The sequence below is a fragment of the Homalodisca vitripennis genome, chromosome X (assembly GCF_021130785.1).
Source record: "Homalodisca vitripennis isolate AUS2020 chromosome X, UT_GWSS_2.1, whole genome shotgun sequence".
Classification (NCBI taxonomy): Eukaryota; Metazoa; Arthropoda; class Insecta; order Hemiptera; family Cicadellidae; genus Homalodisca; species Homalodisca vitripennis.
Genome location: NC_060215.1, coordinates 82,215,679 through 82,240,856, shown reverse-complemented (window position 1 = coordinate 82,240,856; position 25,178 = coordinate 82,215,679). Strand labels below are relative to the sequence as shown.

At 32.4% G+C, this 25,178-nt stretch overlaps 1 protein-coding gene across 4 annotated transcripts in view; it reads right to left on the bottom strand.

The window, feature by feature from the left end:
* The window catches only part of LOC124369267 (aminopeptidase N-like), a 62,351-nt gene that overhangs the window by 24,444 nt on the left and 12,729 nt on the right, over window positions 1-25,178 (bottom strand). Inside the window, exon 1 of one of the 4 annotated variants that reach the window (XM_046827165.1) lies at window positions 6,394-6,659. The exons of 2 other annotated variants lie outside the window; for them this stretch is intronic. In XM_046827165.1, the coding sequence (XP_046683121.1) occupies window positions 6,394-6,556 (163 nt within the window). In that variant the 5' untranslated portion in view covers window positions 6,557-6,659. Of the gene's footprint in view, window positions 1-1,840; window positions 1,952-6,393; window positions 6,660-25,178 lie in introns of those variants that run through there. One more of the 4 variants, XM_046827166.1, reaches the window with a different exon arrangement.

Below are 25,178 nucleotides of genomic sequence, written 5' to 3'. Positions count from 1 at the left end.
CTTTGGGGGGATGAGTCTATTTGAAGAACACACCACATCAAGGGGAACATAGAATAAACTTAAATTTTACAAATTAGATAGGCCTAATACAAGTGAAACATGTAACTGCTGGGGGTTTCTATCCTCTCAGCCGTCTCCCCCTCCCCCATATAGTTACACCACTGACTAGAGTTTACTAAGAGACGAGAATGCGGTAGCCTTCAAATGTGATGCAGGCCACATTACATAAACTTACAACACACATGTAGGGGCACCATTACTTCTTTCAAAATACCACCAATCAATTCAAGCAATTAAGAAGTAATTATACGGACTTCATCCATTTGCAGATTAGTAATACAGATAACTAATTTCCAAACATTCAATTAAATCTTAGTGTGTTAATAGTGTAAAACCATGTAGAATATCATAGATAAAGCTGGAATAAGAAATCTACATATTGTTTGTCAAATCCAACCAAAAATAAACTTGACAAATCTTTCTACAGATTTAATTTCTCCAGACATGATTCATAAAATTATGATTTTATAAAAATAGTACATTAATTTATTGTTTTTATTAAAAAATCAATGAATGAATAAAGAGTTTTATCTAGCAAATAGTGTTTCAGTTTACTTTTAAATTTAGGGGAAAAAATTTATGATGTAATATTTCAAGGTATTTTGTGACAAAATACAATTCCTATATACTGACATTGTCAATAATTCATTCTATTCATCTATAGACTGTAAGAATTATTTATTCAGTATTATTTTTATTGCATTTTTCTGCATTTATAATATTGATTCAAGATTTTTGGAGGTTGCTGCACCATGGATATATTAAAATTAATTATAGAATTAGTATAAGAGAAATAACCACACAGAGAGCAGCCCGGCTGAAACAATTGAACTTTTATCTGGACGCAGATAAGATACTTGTAATTTAAGTACTCGCACTGGCCACACTACTTGTAAAAGTGGTCAGTCTTTCCAAAGATTGTATTTTGTTAATGACTGTACATATTTGCTGTTGGAAATAAATTCAATTCTTCAAAATATCTTAATTGTCTTAAAGCAAATAAACTGGATAATATTTTAGACAACACCTTGTTTATATGAAGCTTTCAGTTTAAATTTGTATTGACTACTAGTCCTAAAAAGCTAACCACTTCCACTTGGGAAATTAAAAATTCACCAGAGAAAGTAAATAGCTTAGTTAGGTATATATTATCAATTTTTCACATGAATTATGACACACAGTTTTGACAAAATTTAAACGTAGGTTATTTTGAATAAAATACTGCGAGAGTTGTCTGAAAATAATATTTGGTATAATTTTGATTCTTTCCAAAAAGGAGCATTTATGTTTATAGTTGGATCATCCACCTGTAAGCAGCTTTGAAAAAAAGCACAGTAAAAAAAGTCATTCATGTATCAAATGAAAAATTGAAACATTGGACCCAGAATGAAGCCTTGAGATACCCCATATTCCATTGTCTCACAGAGATTCTGTACAAGTTTCTGAAACTCAATGGCGTGATAATTCAACACATTGCTTTAGATTTTCAAGATATGATTTATGAGCATAACTTCTAAAAAATAGGATTCTAATATAGTTTTTGTAAGGTATTGCTGTTCTTAATTTCTTGACATTGACTAATATTCATGAGAGAAACAATTTTGACCTCAACAAACTCGAAATTTATAAAAATACTTCTTTACTGAGGCAGAATTCATATAACTCTTATTCATTTAACCTAAACTTTGATTTGTTTTTTTAAATACTACACTTTTAAATTACTCAAAAGAACAATTACTGTAAAAGGAATAATGTAACAGAATTTCATTTGTCAACATACCTGTTAGGGATAAAATAAGAAGACATATTGATGAAAGTAAAAGAACAAATAATAATACTTGACGAGTAACAAAAAAACTTGCAAATTTTTGCATTTATTAATCACTAACTAATACTCTTCTGTAATAGAAGAGTATGACTGCACGTAGGTAGAGAGTTTAGTTGGTAGTACAGGGAAATGATTACATTATTTACTCAGTGAAACACTTGATTACAAACAAATAGGGCAAATATTGAAAGACATGAAGGATCTTTCTCATTTATACAGTGTGTTTAAAAATTACAATAACAAATTTAAGGAAATGATTAATCCTGCTAAAACAAAGGAAAAAGTTTCTATAAACACGTCCTAAATGCTTCGTATTTCTAGCCTGAGGGATTATCGGTGTTTTTTTATGAATTATTTAGTGTTATTTTATTTACTACCTGAAATTTTGTACTGGAACTATTATGAAAACTGAATGAATATCTTATTGGATATAGCAAATTTAATCTTTATTACACTTCCACAACTTTTTAAACAAATAAAGTCTAAACTATAAAATTTAAATATCACTGGTCACGTTCAAAACGGCATCTTTTATTCAATATGCAAGCATCCAAACGCCTTCTTATTGACTGATGGATTCATTCATAGATTCCTGGCCTCTGATCAATTCTGTCCTATTACGTATTCTCAATCGTAATTCTTCAGTGGTCCCTATTGGAGAAGAGTAGATTAAGGTTTTCAAATGACCACATATGTCCAAATGATTTTGTGTGATGACCTTGCTGGCCATTGATCTGGCCCTCCATTGATTTGGAAAACTGTAACGTATGTGTTCATTGACAGCAATGCTATAATGTGCAGGTGCCCCATCGTGCATAAACCAAGATTCAAGATTCTTTATTTGTCTTTAAACATATATACATGCAATTTACATCGTCAGAAAATTCATAATATTAGTATAACTAACCAATACTAAATTCCTCAATTTGGTATATACAAAATTGTTCAATTAGCCTATAGGAAAATAAATAAATGATTAACAACTAATGTACAACTACAACAAATAAGTTCATGATATAACATAACAAATAAAATGTATAAGAAGTAATAACAGAGAATAAAACAAAGCACAACTCAATAAATTGTAACGATGGCATCAAAATTGACACAGGACAAATGCTCATCAAAAGGCTTTGTCCAATGAGAAATAATAAATCAATTTTAACAGAAACAACAAATATAAAAACATTTGACTAAAATTTTATTTCACTAGTGTCATAGGACAAATACTCTTCAATTGAATAATACGCTTTGTCCTTCAACCAAGTACTAATAAAGCTTTTAAACTTAACAATACTAACTGTCCATGCTTTATCAGGCAAGTTGTTGAAAAGTTTAATTCCCATACATAAATGACTTTTCTTGGTTTTTTTCTAGTCTACAATTTACCATATCTAGCTTGCCTTTGTTCCTTGTATTATAATTGTGTATATTTTGTCTGAGCTGATTTTTTTATAAATTTTCTTTACATTTTAATAAACATTAATATATGTACGTACTTGGCAGAGTCATAATTTGTAATTCTTTGAAAAGGAGCTTGCATGAAGTTATGTGGTAAATCTTTAATAACTCTTAACACCTGTTTTTGCCATACAAAAGCTTTTTGAGTAGTGCTACAATTTCCCCATAACAAATTTCCATACATTAAAAGTGAATGAAAGAAGGCATAATAGGCTGTCATGACCATATCCATGCTAACACAGAATCTTAGTTTTCTAATTCTAAGAAGTAGATGCCAATTTTTTACACAGCATTTGCACATGTACATCCCAGCTTAGCTTACTATCTAAATATATTCCTAAAAATTTTACAGGGTTAAAATTTAAATCATCATAATTATTCTTAACCAAAGAGAAACATATGTTCTGTTTTATCACGGTTTACAACTAGAAAATTATATCTGAACCATTCATTTGCATCATCTAACAGCCTCCTATGATTTATCATTAGCTGGTTTATTTTTTTATTGCTACCCACTAGGGTGGTGTCATCAGCATATAGTTCAGAATAACATGGTATATTGTGTGCAAAGTCATTCACAGCCACTACAAACAGAAAAGGCCCTAACACTTATCCTTGTGTATCCCTGTTGTAACATTTTTAAGATCCAATTTGTCTCTACCTTGTAGAACCATTTGTTTTGTTGCATCTAAAGAGGTACATCATCTAGCAATTAAGGGAGCTCTTCTCTCAAATAGTCTAAATACACCATACTATTGAGCCTAGACGGAAGAATGAACATAAATAAATTGTCTCCAAAAATGCCAGTCCAAATATTTACTTAAAATTGATGTTGTAGACAATTCTGTCTGATGGCATGTGGGTTCTTATCTGCCTAAATGTGTCAGTTACCATTAACAATGAATGTCCTTGACAATTGAGCCTCATCAGTAAATAAAACTCTTGATAAAAAATTTGATCCAATACATTTTTCCAAAAACCATTCACAAATAACTACACAAGGAGCATAGATGTGTCAATAGAGTTTGGACTTGCTGAACATGATAGGGATGTAACAGTTGCTCTTTTAGAACTCGCCAAACACCGGTTTTATCGGAATTTACCTACTGCACAATTTCTCTGGTACTGCTTTCAGGGTTTTCAGTAATTTCAAGTACCATCTCCTCAAATTCTGCAGTTCTAGTGGATCATGCTCTAACGCCATTACTGTATTGATTGCACACAAAAGTACCAGTTTCAGAGAGACGTTTGTGCATGGTTGAAAATGTTTTTGTACTAAGGAACATTCGGTTAGGAATGTTGTCTTAGTACAACCATTTATCTTAAGAACTATTGCAGTGTGTTAGCTATACATTAAATGCATCAGCTCGTTCAGAATATGAATAAACATTATTATTACCTGCCATCTTCAAAAAATCAAATAACAATAAAAAATAACTTTAAAAACTTCTCAACTTGTAAAAAAGTGAATATTTGCGTTAATTTGAACACAATAGAAATATGTAAACAATGCATTCACATGATCTGCATTACTATTGATTTGCTCAACAATGCATTCATTTTTAATGGGAAAATCATCTGACAGGAACAGCTATTAAAGTGTTTAACTTCTGTTTAAAGATGGTATTAATATTAGTTGTAACAATTTTAAAATTATATTGTTCATAAAAATCCAATCTCTCCATTATTTATGACAGATCCTAACAATAGAGGTGTCAAACCTTTTATTGTTCAATAAGCTATTTTTTATGTTTCTTATAATTTTGTCATGCCTACTATGGTTTTCATAAAATTTAGCATACAATTCTTAAACGGCCGCCATTTTGAAACTAGTGCAGATATTTTATTAATCTTTGGCAAAGTATTGCGTTTAAAACATACAACCAGTCATGCAAAGTTAAAATCCTGTCACTTTGAGTTTTGATTTTTGACATAAAAATCACAGACATGCAGACAGAAAACAGAGCAATTTAGGACATGTGTTTTTAGGAACTATTTCTTTGCTTTAGTGATTAACCCTACATCGGGCGCTAAACGGAGTTTTCCTCCGTGTATTTTTTATTAGTAAAAATAGTACTACTTTTTTTATGTTGGCAGTCGTTTCCCTCAGTGTACTTCACGAGCATCTTTCGGGGAATCGAAACAATAGCCTCCCGCTTATCTTTGTCAAAATCTGTCAGTGTGAGGTCTACTTCCGTGCGAGACTGGACGATTCCTCCGTGAGCGCCCGATGGTGTGTTTGTAGTTCTTGGACGAAATCTCCGTGAGCGCCTTATTGTGTTTAGTTTTTATGGAGTAATAATCCGTGTGCGCCTAAATGTGTGACCTGTGATGGTTTCTTTTTAAGTTTTACAATATATTTTATTTGAATTTTGTGAAATGGAGAATGAAGACGAGAGACTTGTCAGTACAGTACCAGGGTGCTAGGAAAAATTTCAGTACTCTTTATGGAGTGAACATTGTCGTTATAAGAACCAGAAGGAAAATGTTTTGAAAGTTTATGTAGTGTGTAAAAAAATTTTTAGTAAAGAATACATTTTGATTTCAGAGTAATAATTGACATTAAAATTGTATATTATCTCAAAAATTTAAGTAAGTTGTTTTTGTAAGAAGTTAAAAACTAAGTTAATTTCCATATATTATTACAGTAGGTTAAAAATTTTTACAATTAATTGCATTATTCCTTAAAATTAATCATGTTGTTATTATAAAATAAAATTTTTAAGATTTTGAATTTCTTATTTGGAAAATTCATTACATAAGAGAGTAATTTTTATTTAATTTCTAAAAATGAATATATTACATTGTAATTAAATCAGTATGAATATTTAAACAAATAAAAACAGTTTAAACGACTATGATATCCATTATTCGCTAACCTGGAGGAAACCTCCGTGAGCGCCTGATGGTGTTTCTAATTTTAAGCGCCTGATGGAGGATTAATCATTTCCTTAAATTTTTAATGTTATTTGAAACACCCCGTATTGTAATCATATTTTTAATTTTAATTGTACACAGACACAATGTAATTTGTTAATACGTACCTGACCACAATAAACCAATAACCCATAATAAGGTGAGGAGAAGTAGAGACCAACACACAATTTTACCAGATGAAACCCCACAACACTTGGCCATTTGGGAATGTTCAGGACTGGCAGTAGGTTCAGCAATGCTAAGTTTGTACTTGTTACTCTTTTCAAACATTTTGTACAAATTCCACAAACAAAGCCAGAGAAAAGAACAATGCAAACAATCAACAAATCCTCATTGCTTCTTTACACAAACAATGGTGTCTGACAACTGTTTGTTTTACAGCCATCCCACAAGATAAGACGGACATTAATGCTGAAATGAAGAGTTTTATGTTTCTTTCATTACTTACAATTCCACTTCAATGTGTTTTTATTTATCTTAACTCTTCCTATAAATTGTTATAGTATTATCTCTCATTGACAAATAAGTGTGAATAGCATTCCATCTAAAAAAATAAAACAATAGTTAAACTACTAAAAAGATCCGTACAAAAGTGTATTTTAAAAAAAATGTTTGACTACTTGCAATGACTGTTATTTTTATATTTGATTTTGGATGTGATCAGTTTGGACATTTTCAATAGACTTGAAACAACCAAGTTTGGCATATTAAAGAGTGAAATAATAAACTCTAATACATAAATAAAGAAACAGAACCTTTAATTTAAAAAAAATACAGCTTTAACAAGGAAAAATAAAAAATAAAGAATAAACAGTTTACTGTCAATCTGTGATCAACAACATCAATTCAGAAAATACCATCCTTTTTTAGTATTTCAAAAACAAATGTTTTAACCAATAAATGTTCATCATCATTGCTTTAATTTTGATTTTATTTCAGTCTCGGTTTAATTCTGTTGACTGAAGATGGATCTCCATAGTGAGGCAGAAATATTTAAGAATTTAATTGTGTACGGAATGTTTTACACAGTCTGAACCAGAAAACTTCAGTGATATTTATGACACCTGTCTTATAAGCCTAAAAACTAAGATTATGTAAGTTTTCTCAATACTTAATACAAAACAATTAGAGTTTTTGGAAAATAATGGAGTGATACGGAGGAATAATTATGATACAATTTTACCCTTTTTTAAGACAAATTAATTTGTTCTAAACCATGCACAACCTTTAAAATTGAATTTTTGTTCTGTACTTGCTGCTTATAACATTTATGTTGCATGTAAAATTACTTGTGTATTGGATGTATTGAAGCACTGTATTATTCAGTATCTTTTAGCAGGTGCATTGTTGTATAGAGGAGTTGAGAACTCTTGTTGAAACTTTGATTAAAAAATAACCACACCATTATTACAAGAAATTTTGGAACAACTATTATCTTGTGTAAGTAAACAAACAGTACTCGCATACTGTAGTGTTACATGGATATATGAATTCTCAGTTTGATGTAACTAAAGTAAAAAGCTCATATTTTACTGAATACTCTCAGGCAGCTTGATTTTTACTGCTAGAATTTTGAGCAAAATATGGGATAGAAAAGAATATGAGAAAAGGCAAAGGCATGTTTCTGTATGAGACAATATCCATATTCTGATCATTGTGTTCCATGGTTCAGTTTTGGTCTACACATACTTTCATACACTCTCAGGATTAACACTGATGTTCAAAGATATGTCTTCAGGAGATAATTTTATGAACATAACACACATAGTTTTAATAAAATATTGTAAAATACATATTGGACAGCTAAATTTGTAGGAACTACATACAGATAAATTTTGGTAGAGTATGGTTCTTACCAATGATTGAAATTTTGTTTTACTTTATTTATATATTTATTTCAGCAATGCTTTCTTTTAAGATGTGTAGAATCATGGGGAAGAACAACAGCATGTCATGGTACAATTACTATTCACGTAGTATACAAAATTAAATAAATTTTACATAATGATCTTCTATGACAAGTATAAAATATTTGTTATACTTGAATTAACAGATTGGTGTCATAATTAAACAAATTTAACACAAAAATTCTTTTAAAAAGGTAAAGAATAATTAGAACACTTATATTATTGAAAGTTGTATAAAAAAATGTCAGTTGGCTTGAAAAATTATAAAGAAGGTAAATAAAAATTTTATTGATAGCACTAAAACTCCTATTCACCTAATAGTTTTGGCAATTATTTTATACATTTTGTTAGAGGTATTAGAGAGAAAATAATGAAAGCTAATTTATTACAAGATGACCTATTGACAAATTGTAATGTAAAACATAGAATATTTACTTGGAAATTTGTGCCTGGCACAGATGTGGTGGCTGCTATCTTCATATTGAAGAATTCTAATTCCAAGGATTTTTTAACAGTCAAACCATTTTTTAATAACATATAACACTGTATTATTTTACAACTTGCTATATGCTTCACCAAGGCATTTTTCCAGGTTTTTTAAAAATTTCAAAGGTTTACCCAACTTTTAAGAAATGTAAAGAAAATGGACTGGAAACTATTATCAAAAAAGTATTCTACCCGTTTTGTTATTTAAAACCTTTGAGAATTAAAATTTTGATTGGGCCACGTCTGTGACATAAATAGAGTCTTTGACTGAGTGGATCATAATGTTTTATTCCAAACGTTATATTACTATGGGGTTCAAAGGTGCTGCTTTATACTTATTCAAATCGAAGGCAGGTGGAGTGTGTCAAAGGTGAGTGGTTACATGTGGATGAAATAAAGTTTGGATTACCAAGGGCTCACTGCTCAGTGTTAGGCCAATATAGATCTATGATACATTCAATAAATACATAGAATTGTAATAAACTGGACATTCCTTTCACTACACTGGAGAAAGTAAAGTCCACCCACATCACAAAGGGCTAATAAAATAATAATAAAATGTACCTGTGTCAGATACATGTCTATGTTAGTTTAAAATAATATTTTTATTTTGTGTTTTGGTTGTGTATTATTATTATTTATTGTACTACTGTCATTTTAGTCAGACTTTTATCATATGTTTAATCTCAAATTGTGTCAAAATCTTGCTCATTGCTTCTATATTTGTTGCTTAGTTGTTTCTTGGCCTTTTTTAACTAAGGTTTATGTCAGTATAAATTGTTATGGATGGGTAAAGAATATAATTTTTTTAAGTGTGTTCTATAATTTAGTGCTGTCCAAATAAAAGTAATGTGACAAAATACATGATTCAATGTATATATAATGAACTTTTCTTATAATTATTTCATGTATGGACGTGACGAATAAAAATCATAGCAATGAAACTATCACTCACTATCATTAAATTTCTATTCAACTGAAGAAGAGCCTTATACGTGAGTAGAGCCAATGCTAGTGCCTTCCAGTTTGTCTCCAATAATCACACCTAGATATCTATGGAAAGTTCTGCACAAATTTGAGCCACAGCCCATCTTTCCATTTCTTGTGAGTTAAATATGTAACAGAACATCCTTGGATTATAACGCATCTATCTAAAATCAATCTTTTCAAAAATCTATTGAATATTCCCCAATTATTATTACATGGCTTGAAATATACCTTTTATATCTCTTGAACATTGGAGACGAGAAGGATAGTGAAAAATACTACTTCCTCAAATTTTTTTCCTCAATACCTGTAATTATGTATTGAAGCCCCTTGATTACATATTTAGAGATCTACTAGTTTTTCATATCATATACTGTATGTTAATCTCTAAATAGGTCACACACCTAAGAAGAGAAAATCAGTAAATTAAAAATTTGTTGGCTTATAGAATAACAATGTTAACAAACAGTGTAATAATTTGCAAGATAAACAAACACATCAATTAATTGGCTACCGGCTAGGCCCCTTAGGCCCCTTTGCCCGGCACACAATACAGCTGTGTGCTGAAGCGGTATCATCTGATATTGAAGGAACTCAAGCCGATTTCTTCTTTGATTGTAAAAACTCTATTCAACGGTAACATGAAGAAACTATTCTACTTTTCTACAAAATGCTATGCCATCCATCATAACACTATAAAAAAGTAAATCTGTATCAAGTTAACTAGGTATTTAATTGGACAACATTAAGTAGTTTTACATTTAACAAATCATATTACATTTTAGTGCCTTGTTTGTTATAATAGAATGAAGCTCTAACAGCTTTTGTGCAACCACACTCAAAGGAAGTTTATTTCGGTAATAAATCTGTTCAGTTATATGTCATTCTATTACAATATATGAAGCATTAAAGTTTGGTTTTATCAGCTATTTCTCACTATCAGGAGTTTCGTGAAATTTGACATACTCTGATATACCCTCTATTAAAAAAAATTCTGATTGAAATTTTATAACTTTTCCAGTTATGTAAACTGTAAAATTAAGTTATTTCTCAAAATGTGAAGCTCTTACTTAATTGTCAGTTGATTCTCTCGACGAAAAATATCTACTAAAACACGTATAGCCTAACTCATGTATGCCTCATACTAACTCATATCTCTCTTATGACCAGCGAACACACAAGTTGTAACGGCGTTTCTTGTTTGTTGTAGGCTGAGTGTTAAAGAGTAAATCACACAAGTTGCGGGGCAAGCACATTTGATAGCTCCGACTTTGCTTACACGAATAAGCGTCATATGACCCGATCATGCCTGCTTCATTTCAACATATCCCGCCATATAATTAATTAGCGTATACATTCTGTCTCGGGTAATTTCACATTAACACCGCCTTAAACTTTCTGACGGTGCAATATCCTTGGCGGTGTTGTTTACCTCGGATACGCGAGGTAAACAAATATCCGGAACGACGTTTCTCGGTTCAGTGGGTCGCGTGATTGTTTGCCTATAAACAAATAAGGCCATGGACTTTGTTTACAGTATGTCTCAATATTGCTTTGTATAATTATTAGAAAGTCACGGCCGATAATCATTTCTTGGTCTTGATATAATATCGTTTAATAATTCATTGACAGGCGAGCACGTGTTGATTATTAATGAATGACCTGCTATACTAAACAGTTAAAATGATTGTTAGAGTGAAATATTGATATGCAGCAGTACTTCAACCGATAGCTGACAAATGTTAGGCAGACGCATGGTGTTCAGTAATATATCACAATGTGGTCTTAAATTATTTGGATCAAAGGTGAACATTAAAACAGGAATATTTTTTTCTCGGAGGCTGAGCAATAACAACTGCTAGGTCTTACTAAATATGGTGTCATTTCTGATCTTGTGATTATTTTGACGAACTACTGTGTGGTTTACAAGCACACAAAAAGGACTAGATCCATTGTAACATAATTCTAATATGTCACATTTACATTTGCCCCATAAACAATACTTTGCTTTTTAGTGATATGAAATGTCTGTAATCTGAAAAAATTACTGGTATGAATGTAAACAACAAATTTCTCGATGTCGCAGAATCTGTTATACACAAAGTGTATATATTATGACAAGGGGGGGGGAAGTCAGGTAATGTTAGGTTTGGATCGGAACAGCCAATGTTAGATAACGGAGAAAGCGATCAGTTATTCATTGATTTAATTACTTGTCCGCATTACTTCCAGATGGGAGATTTCCCTGATGGCAAAGTCGCTTGATGAGGTTTCTCCGGGTCCAGAATAAAGAGCAGAGAAACGGAATACCGGGGTGGCCGGTACTAACAAAATCCGAATAAAAGAAGTTTTGGAAACATACAACTTCCGGCAATAAGCACCATGATTGATAATGCCAGTGCTCGCATCATTTCTGAATGGCTCTGGGGGAAGCGAGATTTCGAATGCAATAAAAAAGCAATGTCTTAAAACCAAACGTGTTATACCCGTGCGAGCTTTTAAAGATCATAAATAACTTAACTCGCCACATAACGAGAGTTGTGTTTGTTCATTTTAAGTGTATTCAGGACAGTTTTCTAACTGAGCTGAATTAGCAAACTCGTCACCAAAAGTACGGAAATTGTAAAATTAGTATGATCTACGGTTGGTACGTTTATCGTGTTTTTAGGTTTTACAGGAAAACAAAATCTACTACCAAGAAAGCAATCGTCAGAAGATAATGAAGACAGTTCAATCCCTGCACAGAGTATTTTGCAAGCGCGAAGTCAACGGAACCGTTAGAAAGCGGTTCTACTCGTATATAACAGGAGAGGCCGTGACACTCTTGGCTAGAATCCATCACCTGCTGTCAGGGACTGGTGGAGATATGATCAGACTCAGTCAGGTGACAAGCAATTACAGGGCACACGGCTCACAACCTATATGGAGACATTATAATAACGCCATTGAGCCTCTCGACCGTACTAGCAATATCACAAGGAAAAACTCATATCAGTCCTAACAAAGACAAAAATATTTTTTAAACTACTATTAAATGAGCAATATTATCGCTTGTTTTATTTTAACACTACTGCATACTTTATTGAGCTCTAAGAACATCCTTTGTTATTCTCTAGAAATGCGTCTTTAGCAGATGATCTGTTTGAAATGTTGTGTGGGTTTAAGTTTTTATTCTCTAGAAATGCGTTTTTAGCAGATTAGGCTACCTGTATGAAATGTTATGTCGGTTTAAGTTGTTATTCTCTAGAAATGCGTTTTTAGCAGATGACCTGTTTGAAACGTTCTGTGGAGGGTTCAAATCGTTATGTTCTAGAAAACGTTCTGAGATTTTCAGGATTGAGTCTAAAGTCCGTTACACCAGGTGAAAGTGGTAATAGCTTCAGTCAATGCGCGAAGGGTTGATTCCTTGCCACCCTTTCTCTGACTATTTATTACGCACAGCTCTGGCCTTTCAATTAAATAGTAAAATGTGTCATATGGGTTATGGTTTGACTAAAAGTATCAGGAATAATAAAATTAACGTAATTACCTTAATAATATGGTTAACAATATTATCCTCCTTAGTGTTTAAGATACGTACATTGGCATGTTGCACATCATCTAAGACACTAAATTCCTAAGGCATACACTCAAGTACGGCAATAAGTTTTAAACATTGTCAAAGTTGAACGCTCATCTAATAAAAAAATCTGTTATAGATCCCGTGCACACGTGTAACGCGACATGCTCTTAGATACCCTGAAGTAAACCTTCCTTCCGATCCCAAAACAATGAAAATATGCTCTGAAAAACGTTACACAGCTATTGATGACAGCTATAACACAATAGTTAGGCTAATAAAATGTATATTTTGCTTGAGTTTAAGCCTAAAAACGATTTTACGAGAAAATCCACGTTTAAGTTAAGGATTTGTTAGATTGTTCTACATTTCGTAGCAAAGTTATATTGTTTCAAAACTTTTTAACATTACTCTTTTTATTAGTCCCGGAAATGTAATTGCAAAAGGTTACACTTAACATACTGGGGAAATTTCGTCATCACATAGAATAATTCATTTCTCGATACCTTTAGCCCTGACACACTGTATTGCCCTCGTTTATTTTAGGATAAATACTTTGTAAAGTGATTCGTTGTGCCCATTACTTGTTTTGCGGAGACAAAGAAGAAAACTAAACAATTAAAACTAATTAAATTGGCTGTGTTCAAGGAGTGAAGAAGGAAATAATGCAATAAGTTAAGTTTTATAGTAAAATGGAAAAAAAACACTATTAATCACAGTACAACAATAATAACAAATCAAAGTAGTAAGGAACACCATGACCTACAATTTTCAAATAAAAACTTGGTGATGTATCAATTGTTGTTGACATTATCTGAAGAGAGGAGCGACGACAAATTTAAATCAATATAAGAATAAATCTAAAATTCTTTCACTATATGAAATTGCAAATTACGGCACGGCCATTTTCCGAAAAACTACCTAGAAATTTGGTATAGCGTACATTTTTGTTTATGAGTACATTATTCAAATAAGTGTAGATTGGCGATGTCATTGAAACAACAAAAACTGTCGCCTGTCCGTTTCCTGTAAAATAATGACGACAGTGTCTAATTATGTAATTTATCGCTAGCAGCGTAGTGTTTAGTTAACCTTCTACTTTCCGCACCGCCTAATTTTGTATATATCTGTCTTGTTATCATCCACGTTCAAGAGCAAATGCTAAAAAAGTGTCAAATTTGATAGCACATGTCACTTATTCCCAATCAAAGTCCAATTTTGTCCTTGAATTTTACTCACCTTACCTAACATTTTAAGTGTTCATTAAAATGGTTTGCGCGTAAATATTCTTCGAATGATGTATAAACTGCAAAGCAATTAAGAATGATTGTAACTTAGTTCAACTTGTTCTTCTTCAAACAACTGAGCACTTTTACCTTTAAAGGCGTATACGATAAAATGTAAATAATCGCTAAGCCTCTATAGGCTTACGCTTAGGCTTTGAGTTTATACTGGGATTTTAAAAAACTGAAGCCAGGGAACTCGGGATGCATTTTAAGGGTCAAAATGAGAAACTTTTTCTTATTAGTAAAAAAAAGTATTAGTAAAAGTAAAAATACAATTGATGTAATCAGTGGTCGCTTTAGATCACATGAAGATTATCATCAGATATTTTAGTAGAAGGCTCAGTCTATGTGTTTTATAACGTTATAATGATGACCTCTTAAGGAATAGCGGGCCGACCCTGAATATGGTACACTTGATAATAATCACCATGTGATCTAACCGGCCATGTGCTATTTACGTTGACAGTACAGCCAATCAGGTTGGCCAGAAAACTGTGCTTTACATTTTGTTAATTGTAGGAAATTATTCCACGATAAATAAAATAATGAACATATATTGTGTGCATCATCACAATACACGTTTCTCTTTTAATTTGTATAATTCAGGTCAATAGAAATTCGTACGTCGTATGAATGCACTTTAAAATTTACAGTAGTAAAAGTTTCATACAGCTTGTTTGAAATTTGATGTCAGAGAATGTTAGGAAGTACTGTAGTTTTTAGTTCCGAAATGTCAGTTCTTAAGTTTACACGGCCGGTATTGTGACTATCTTCCATGATGTTTCAGTTCAAGAGATGGTTAGCCCTCTAAATCTTGTCCGAATAAAGTCAACATGTTAATTATATGGGCATTGTTTGACAAGCGAGAGCCGGGCAACTTTGTGTGTTCAGTGATGAACCCTTATTAAACGCCTTATTTCCCCCATCAAAAGCTACGCAAAAGTATTGGGTTTTCATTAAGTACAAAACAACGCACTTATTATCCCGGAAAGCGTCATCAACAAGTTTTATGTGAGAAATCAGATGTTATTGAAATACAAATCTTAAATAAAGTTTTTTGGGAGAGAGAGGGATTTTGAGGATTTTTACTTTGAGAGGATTCTGAATATAAGTTTAACCATTTAAAAAAGTAATTCGTAAAACTTAGCTACGGGGCATCGTTCACAAGATAATTGAGTTTGAAATGTAAAGCAAAGAGTATGAGACGCCAGCAGTAATGTGGTTGGTTGATAGTAAGTGCGAAAAAGACGTTTCCTCCTTTGTCTTCAATTTGTAATTTACTTTTTTATTTTGTTTATAATATTTTTAATTAACTTGTATTATGCACTAAACATTCCTACTCCTCAAAATCAAACAATTTTCTAATATATTAAATTACGTTTCTCCCATAAAAACCTGAATGTCACATTCTGGATGAAATATCAATTCACGAAACTGCAAGATAGGTTGTTAAGTAAGTTGTGTTTTATGATCATTCATTATATGTTTTGTTTTTATGTGATAAAAACTAAAGATTCGAGAAAACACGGACATCATAACAGAAAACATAATTCCAACTGAATTTCAGTAGTTTACAACCCTACCTATCTTTACTATTCTTATCATAACTAAACAATCAAAAATGAAGTAAACACCAAATTCTCAAAAATCAATGATAACGTTCGATTATATATTTATAATAATCAGATGATATTTGAAAAGTTATGTTGTTATTGACCATTTTCATGATGATTTGAAAAAAAACAAACAAAAGTTTGTTTTATTAGTCTATGAGGTAAATTTAATATTTAGTAGTTAAAAGACTATACTTACTTTAGACAGTTTATGGTCATCAGTTTTAAGTTCAAACACGCAAATACACATTAACACTGAGATAGAACCTATGTTAAGATACGAGGTGTCTTAGTTTTAACGATAGGCCTATACTAATCCAATTCCCGAATAAAGTTGTTACAGAATATACGGTACACGAATATAGGATATAAACTTGTAAGTCTGTGTCACCAACGTATGGAATAATCTATCCCTCGATATCTTAGCACGGGCACAACGTGTTGCAATGGTTGCTACAGCTCATTTCAGAAGGCATATACCAGAACAATGTTTTGTATTCATGACGCGAAATGAAGAGGTAAAATAAGCCTCATCAAACTACACGAGGCTGGCTCGTTAGTGTAAGAACGGGGCGTGGAGCGTGAATATGAAACTCATAATTTTATAATATCACATAGTGCATCTACCGTAAGGTTCATGCCATTAGGTGGATTGAACCGGTGCGCGGTGTATGTCACTGACCCCGGAGTCAACGCTTCTTAGCAGAATTTCAGGTTCTTTGGTTGGATTGAGGTGGAGATAACGATCTGTGACCAAGAGGGCCGGTTTTTGGGAATTTTTACTACCGCACCGTGTCAAGGAACCGGACCAAAAAAACCGTAAGAGCCAAGCCATGTAACCAAACTCCAACTGAAAGATATTTCTAAGCTAAGTAGGAGGGATCTTTTCTTACTACTATACATACATACCATTTAGTTTCTGCTAAGCTATTACAGCATATTCCTCCACAGGAGCAACGAGCCTTGTTATTCCTATTGAAATTGACGATGTACTTCGTAACAACTATCATTGACTGATTATACGAGTACAATTCACTTGTACAGATAAACATTTATAACGTTAAGCATTTTAATGTCGCGCATTATACTTTGCAATAAAAACAGCTGCACAGTTAAATCTATTTTATGTGGTAGGTAAAGATGATGGTTAAGGCGTATTAGAAACCCCAGGTTTTAGAGACCCGTATTAGAAACCATCTAATTGAACGACTTGACAGCAGGCAGACTCACGACGTTGACAGATAAGGAAACACAGATTTGTTTTGGATTGACGGCTAGTTCCAGACGACACCATTGTCTTGAAATTCACCACTCGTGTTTTACACTCTGATCATGTATGTATACTAGACTTTAAAAAACTGTTATTATTTCCATTTAAATCTACGAAGTTGCTGCCTGCCATTGGCTGACCATAGGCCCATATTTAATGTCATCCTGTCCACCCCCTTTCACCCGCATGTACACATATTGCACGTAAACGCAACTAAGAATGCACTTGGCCGCTGATTGAGAGGTGAAGAGGTAGAGAATGAAAACAAATCCCAAATGTCATCCCAAAGTAATAGACGAAATCTCAAACAAACGATTCAACAAGTTTTTATTGTATTCAGATGAAGCAATAGAGGCAGTAGTGTTAATATAGAGGCACATTCTTTTTTGTAAAATATAGTACATGAATGCTGTACAAATGCTAAACAAGTTTATCAAACTTAAACAATCGTTAAGTGATTCCACTAAATTTGGCGTATTTCTGTAAATGGATGACACTAGCGATATACCGAAATTCACTTTCTTTCGAAAGAAAAGTTTCAAAGTGATTTCTAAAATCGATATTGAATCATTAAATTAATTATGTAAAGCCCAATGTATATAAGCTTTGATAAATTTATAGGGAAATTTCACGCGGTCAAAATACGCAGCGAGGTTATAACAACACTAGAGTTTAATGTTGTAAAAACAGGAAAATGTTGACTGGAGGAACAAATGACACACGAAGATCAGTTGGAAGGATAAGGTTACAACTCAGGATAATTTGTAGAAGGAAGATGACACTTTGAAGCCCCATCGTGATCGCACACTTACTGTGCTGTAACCTTGTGACCACACAGCGCTGACTGCTGAGAGCAAGATTAAGGCAATGTTTGACATTGACGAACATTGATTCTTGCAGTAGATCGGTAGCGATAATGAACGCTGTTCATGTCATGAATGAAGAAGTACTGCAAACTAAGGCCTGGATCGAACACAAATTGTGAATACTGCTTATGCTTGGGCACACCCCGCAGTTCTCAGTGATGCCAACCAGACGGACTGATTGTCCGTGCTAATTTAGAAACCTTGCGGAGTACCGATGACTTGTGTTGTGACCAGCTGTGACAGCAACACTTTCACTGAGGCACAGATCGAGGCCGTGGAGCTACTACTCTATCTAGCCCCGAGTCACAAAATTACACACAAGTATACAATAGTTTATGGTTTTAAAACCTCATACGCCTTAAAGTCACAATATCCAACGTGCCACGATCTGTTCTTATCATTTGAGACGTTTCTGTGAAATAACTTGGTTAGGCACTACGAAGAATAGAATAGAGAATCTGTATTTATTCTGGAAAAAATCGGTCTATTCTTGTAGTTAAACAGGTCAGTTATAAATAAAAAGTTTTTAACAACTATATATGTTATAGATATGGGCATATGTAGGCTAAACACACTAGATTTATCAATTATAAGGTATTTTTAATTTTTGTATATTGTAAACCACACTGAGACCAACAAGCCTACTAAGTGTATAAGATTAGTAGACAAAATATTTATATCGTATTTTTAAAGTGCAATAAAGGAGTGGTAAATGGGTTCACATAAAAATTTGTAACAAAACTCAGTTTTAAGAGAAATAGCAGAATACTAAATGTAGTTTTTTTAATTAACTATTACCGATAGCCCTCAATTTGACTTGACCTGCCAAATGAAAAATTGAAGGTATAATACTAGCCGCAACAGGATCAAAGTACTAATATTTTGTGTTGAATCATATTGTTTATTACTTTTATTAAGTTTTAATAGCAAGTTTTTGGAGCTCTGACGTCGGAGAATGAAACAGTTTTATACGTACCAATGAAATTCACATATCTCTTTGCAACACTCCATAATATTTGCCGCACTAGTAGTTTATCGAAATTAACTAGGCGTTCACGCTCTCTTACAACAAGGGGTTTTCTGTTATTATAGGAAGTTTTGTTTCCCGCTATTGATGATTTGTCAATGAATGTGACAATGCAACTTATGTCCCAACAAGACCAAGCTCCGGCACACAACGCTAATGCAGCCACCCACGTTCTGAATATTACTTCCCAAATACATTAATAGCCAAAACGTTATAAGTACATAAATATAAGTGTTGGACAGTCTGTATAACATTCACCATTACACGTTAGCACGAGCCATAAATGAATTGCACAGGAAGGGTGCACCCATCTATTTATGATGATGAAGGTATATACATACTTTAGCCATTGTAGTCTACTTCTTGTCAAAGGTATATACATACATACGTCTGCAAAGTTTACTTCGGTGACAAAGTCTAACTCCAACCGTTATAATCTAAGTAAGGTTAAAGATATGTCAGTGGCTTAATGGCGTTTACATTTCTTCCCCATAAAATATTTACAAAAAGGGCTTTGCCTTTTATATATAGATACTAACAGTTACCCGCAGCTTTGCACGCGAGTTCTTCTAACAGTTACATCATAATCGTGCCCCTCTTAAATGGCATACTAAACGTTCCTAAAAATAAGTTATGGTCACTGGAAGATATTCCAATCTCCTGACCCATTTCAGAATAATTACGTTTAATGTAATAGGTTAAGAATAATAAATAAATTTAAAGAGCGATGTTTTGGGGCTCTGAAATTGGAGATTGTAGTAGCTTTTATTCAATGAAATACAAAACTTTCTCTGCAACAATTCCATAACATTTGCTTTAATAACTCCAACAATATCAGTAAGACTTGAAGTATTTTAGGCCAGTGTAAAGGATAACTAAGTATTTTAGGCCAGTGTAAAGGATAACTAACTCCGTAGTAATGGTATTGGTAATGTAGTACGATGTTGCTCTGGGACAATTTAGAATCGAAAGTACACTCGTTTAAGATACTTATTACTTCAGTGTTCATATTTAAGAGCATCAAAAGTTAATAAACATTGCCACTGGCTCTTATTTCAGGTTCAGCGGGTGAAGAAGCATTTCTTGTCCAAGTCGATTATACTTCACACGCCATACAGTTTACTTTGTTGCCACGATATTAGAAGTATATACATACTCGGTCTACTGGTTGCAGTTATAATCTACTTCGAACTTCTTTCCGGTGTCATATTAGCATTTGCCTTGTTGCCCCGATAAAGAACATATATGCATAAGTATATTTTGGCCTATGTAATCTACTTCAGGCCTGTTATTTCCGGTTACATAGTAGCGTTTGAATTATTGCCTGATCGAAATGTATATATGCGTAGGCATGTCATGTGAAGCAAACTTCAGTCAAAAAGCGTCTACTTCCGGCTATTATAAGCTACTTCCGGTCCCAAATATTTCCAGCTGCATAGTAGCGTTTGCGTTGTTGCCCCGATCAAGAAAATATATACATACAAAACATAAATCTGAAAAGTTTTCAGTAAAAAAGCGTATACTTACTTTTAAAATAATCTTCTATTATAAGGATTTCCAGCGCCATAGGTAGCGCTTGTCCTTTTGTCCTAATCAAGAAAGTTGGTCTGAAAAGTCCACTTTTGTCAAAAACATACTACTTCCGATTATTGGAATGTACTTTTGGTACCGTAGTAGCGTTTATATTGATTGTCCTGATAAAAATATGTAATACGTCATTTTTAGTTTTGCAACACTCATTCTGTTATACGAAAAGCGTACTCCTATATTTCTAAAACATTTATACATGTTAGTCTGAAGAATACATTCTACGGTTGTAGGATTTCTACACAAGGACATATGGGGCCCTAATATGAGTAGGAAGATATCCCTTAGTAATTCCGAGGAAACAGAATAATTACATTTATTTCCGTTGCAACACTTTGCCATTTAATAAGAGATAATTAATTTTACTTACAGTCTTAAAACGAAATTGTACTCTTTTTTTAAACCTTCATAAAATATATTAAGTTTTGCAATACTATAATTCTAGGAATAATATTACGACAAAATGAAATGAAAATCACCTTTAATTTCATGAAAGTGTCAGTACTTAAATTGTTTTGCGAGCCGTTATTGTAAGTATATTACTTATCACCTTATAAATACAAATGGATCGCTAAATGTGTCTTCTGGACCCATTTTTGTAATTAAAAAAATGGTGTTGAAGTCCAAGGAAGGTTTAAGTGAATGGAGAGACCGGAAAATTTTCTTGGAAATTTTAAAATTCGGAAAAAAATAATTATAACATTCATGTTTCATAATCTAAATTTAAATGACTAAACTAAACCCTAAACATCTGTTTACTCAGTTGGAGTTCGTCAATGAGGCTAAAACATTTGTTTACACTCAATCTTATAAAACATTAAGTACACAGTACTTAATAAATATTTTAATGCATGTTATAAAGATAAAGTTACTATCTAATTTCTCCTACAAATTGCGCTGAATCTAAAACATCTAATGCTTTAGACATACTATTTAAACACGGTTGTAAAATCCATCCTAATTAATAAGGCTGTGAATATTTGCACATACGGCACTAAAAAATAGTTGGCTTCCTAGACATTGTAATATGGCGTTTTCAGTGGCGTTTTTCCTGAATGAGCCGTTCTTTCTCAAACTATAGCCCGAAAAACAACTAGACTTATACCGTGCAAAACCGGTTAAAACGATGTTTTAATACTTCAGGAAATATTAAATAGATTTCTTCTCTTTTCCTTATACCGAATTATATTAAAAGTGCTGGAAATTGACGCTTTTATCAAAAGCCGTCTTCTCAAGCCTACGTTTATTCGATACAAATTATTTAAAGTTTTGTATCAAGTTAAAATTATATAAAACACGTATTAATAGTTTTATTTACTTACATAAATAACTTGATAAGTTTTGGATTTGGACATTAAATCAATGAATTAGAGTACGGTACTGAAATAAAATGTACTGAATAATAACTCTTTTTATGATTGAATTGATTAAATTAAACTAAGAAGACACATATCTGCACACCATCACTGTTTAGTCTATATCCACGTACTTTGTTTAATTAATCATAAAAACCGCATTACAAAAAAATAAATTTTATGAAAAAATTCCTGATAGTAGATTGCTACTATTTAACAAGGGTGCAATTAAAACTGCACCCACTTCCCCACTTCGCACCTCAGTACTATTCCATCAAGGCAGTAAGAATGTCACTCAGAGAATAAAAGCCACATAAAAAGAGAATATAAAATATATCAAAATCATTATTACATAAACTATTTAGGTTTTCCAATATCTGCATGGATGTAAGAAATGCTCAATCATTTTGTATCTTGGAATGGAACATTTGAGCGAATAAAATAAATCATTTGAACTTCCCTTATAAAATTAGTATAATATTCTTAATAGTAATGTATTCCTACTTTTCCCGTGGAGTGGTTGATTCTCCGAATACTATATTTGTTGATACTGATACGCTAATTGAGAGCTAATTTTATACGCCTATAAATAGGTCTAACTCGGGACTCCGATCAGTATAAGACACATTACTATTTATAATTTACGTTGTTATTAATTACGATATCGTTACTAAAAGAATTCTATTGTGTTAGTTTTTAGAAAAGATAGTTAACGTATCCACTAGTTGGAATACCGATATATCTACTAGATCTAAAACTCAAGCAACGATACATTATTCTTTTATTTTTAAATAATTTTGGAGTCACTTTAAATTTTGAAACATTTATTGGATTTTTACATATACAGAGTGTCCCATAACAGGTAACGAATATTTCAGAAATAGGTGTGGGCCATCAAAGCGGATATCTATCAAAGCGGAGATAATTTAACAAATGTTTTGTTTTTTCCTTAAACGAGTTTAATAGACACATTTGTATATTAAAAGATTTTTTGACCTCTGCACTGAATTTTCCTGTACATGCTGTGAATATCATGGAAATATAATTATGAAATATAACAAGATTTGGTCATTTATGGTTTTGAAATTGTAACAATTTTCAATATACAATACCAAATGCAATAGACATTGACGACTTATACTAATACACAATAAATTATGAGACTGTGCCCAATGTAATGAGAATATTTGTTAGGGATTAATTATTTTTACTATTATTATTAAATTAATAAAAAGGCTAATACGTATTGTTACCTTTATAAGTTCAAGAAAATAAAGCAATCATTAAAAAAAGTATTGTTGGACAAATGTTTTAACCAAAGCATAACCTAAATATCGATCATATGACAGGGCAGTGATATTGAATCACATTTTTTGCCAATACTTGAAATTTACTTAAACTTCATTTTGTTACAATATTCTAATAAGATTACTTTAGTAAACAGGTAATAAGTCAGTTACAATGTAGGAAGAAGTAGGCCACACCAAGTGTCGTGGAACCGGCTTCGGTGAGGACCAATGAAAAGTTAAAAGTCTATAGCTCTTGCCATTACTAATACATGGAACGACAGTAAATCATACGAAAAGTAAATATTATATGATTCTGAAAAGAAAAGAGACAGCCTCGTGAGTGATAGGGTAAACATCGTTCAATCAAATTCCATACTCTGGAGTGTACCATCGTAGTATCAATTCTTGTCTGACTAAAGATTTCAAGTTTGCATATGAAACCTCTCTTCAAATATCTTGCTACATGATACATTGACATTTTTTTTATACAATTGGGTTTCATATCAGTCCAAATAAAATTCTACACACAAAGTCACTATAAAATAATGTACGTGTTGGGATAGTTAGGCTACATGTGCTAATATGCCATATGTTGAAATGCCGTATAAGTATCCTGTGTTTGTTTACACATTTATTTATTCTGATCTTGTCTCGTTGCCACCACAGCTACCCACAAAACCAATGTAAAAATATTCGCTAACGCTCAGCCAAATTCTATGAAGTGACATGCACAGTTATCGAACTCAGTATTCCTCATACAGCAATTAAGCTCTATGTACATATTCAAGTCCTTAGATCGGTCCGTTTTCAAGAATATATCGTGAGGTTAGACATACAGACTGAAATGAATTTTTCCACCCACTCGAGCGATAGGCTTTGCTAACGTTCAGCCAATTACGTTGCACATTTAACATTGTATGGTATCCCGTTGAGTTCAATTCACCCACCTCACGGTTACGTGACATAGTGATAATTTTTTTAATTGTTGATAATTTTAAAGGTTACCTCCAAATGGTTACGATTCGCAACAATTGAGTCTATTACAAAGTCATTAGTTTTTATGTCCAAACTACTTTAATTTATAAAATTCTTCGATTTCTGTGGCATTATTTCAATATTCTAGTAGCAATATTTTTCCGAAAGTTTTATTTGGTTTTCTTAATAAAAGAGTTTACATTTATTTTTTAGGTTCCGCATATTTGCTACAGAAAATCTGCTAAATAAAAGGTACTCATAATCAGACATGTGAGATTGAAGAATTTATAAATTTTTATGTGAAAGATATTATCAAAAATGTTGCCAGTACCATACCTCTTCCGTCAGATCTCACTGTGATGCCTGCACTAGTTTTTCTTAAACTGTAAACAAAAATAATAACCACCATGTTATTAGAGTCTTTGTTAAGAGGAGTAACACAACGTTATAACCTCCACACGAAATATATTGATTTTTCTATGATTTACAATCGTGAAACTTGAAAGTTTTCTCCGATCGCTTACGTGTGATTGTACCGTTATTTGTGTACGAAAACCCAAAATTACATAATCAAAGTTACATAAACAAAATAAATATTTAATTAGGAGTTCGTATTTTCTATGTCTGTTCATTCATCACCACGCCACCGTGCGTCTGACGCGGCTGTTCGTGGACGTCAACCGCT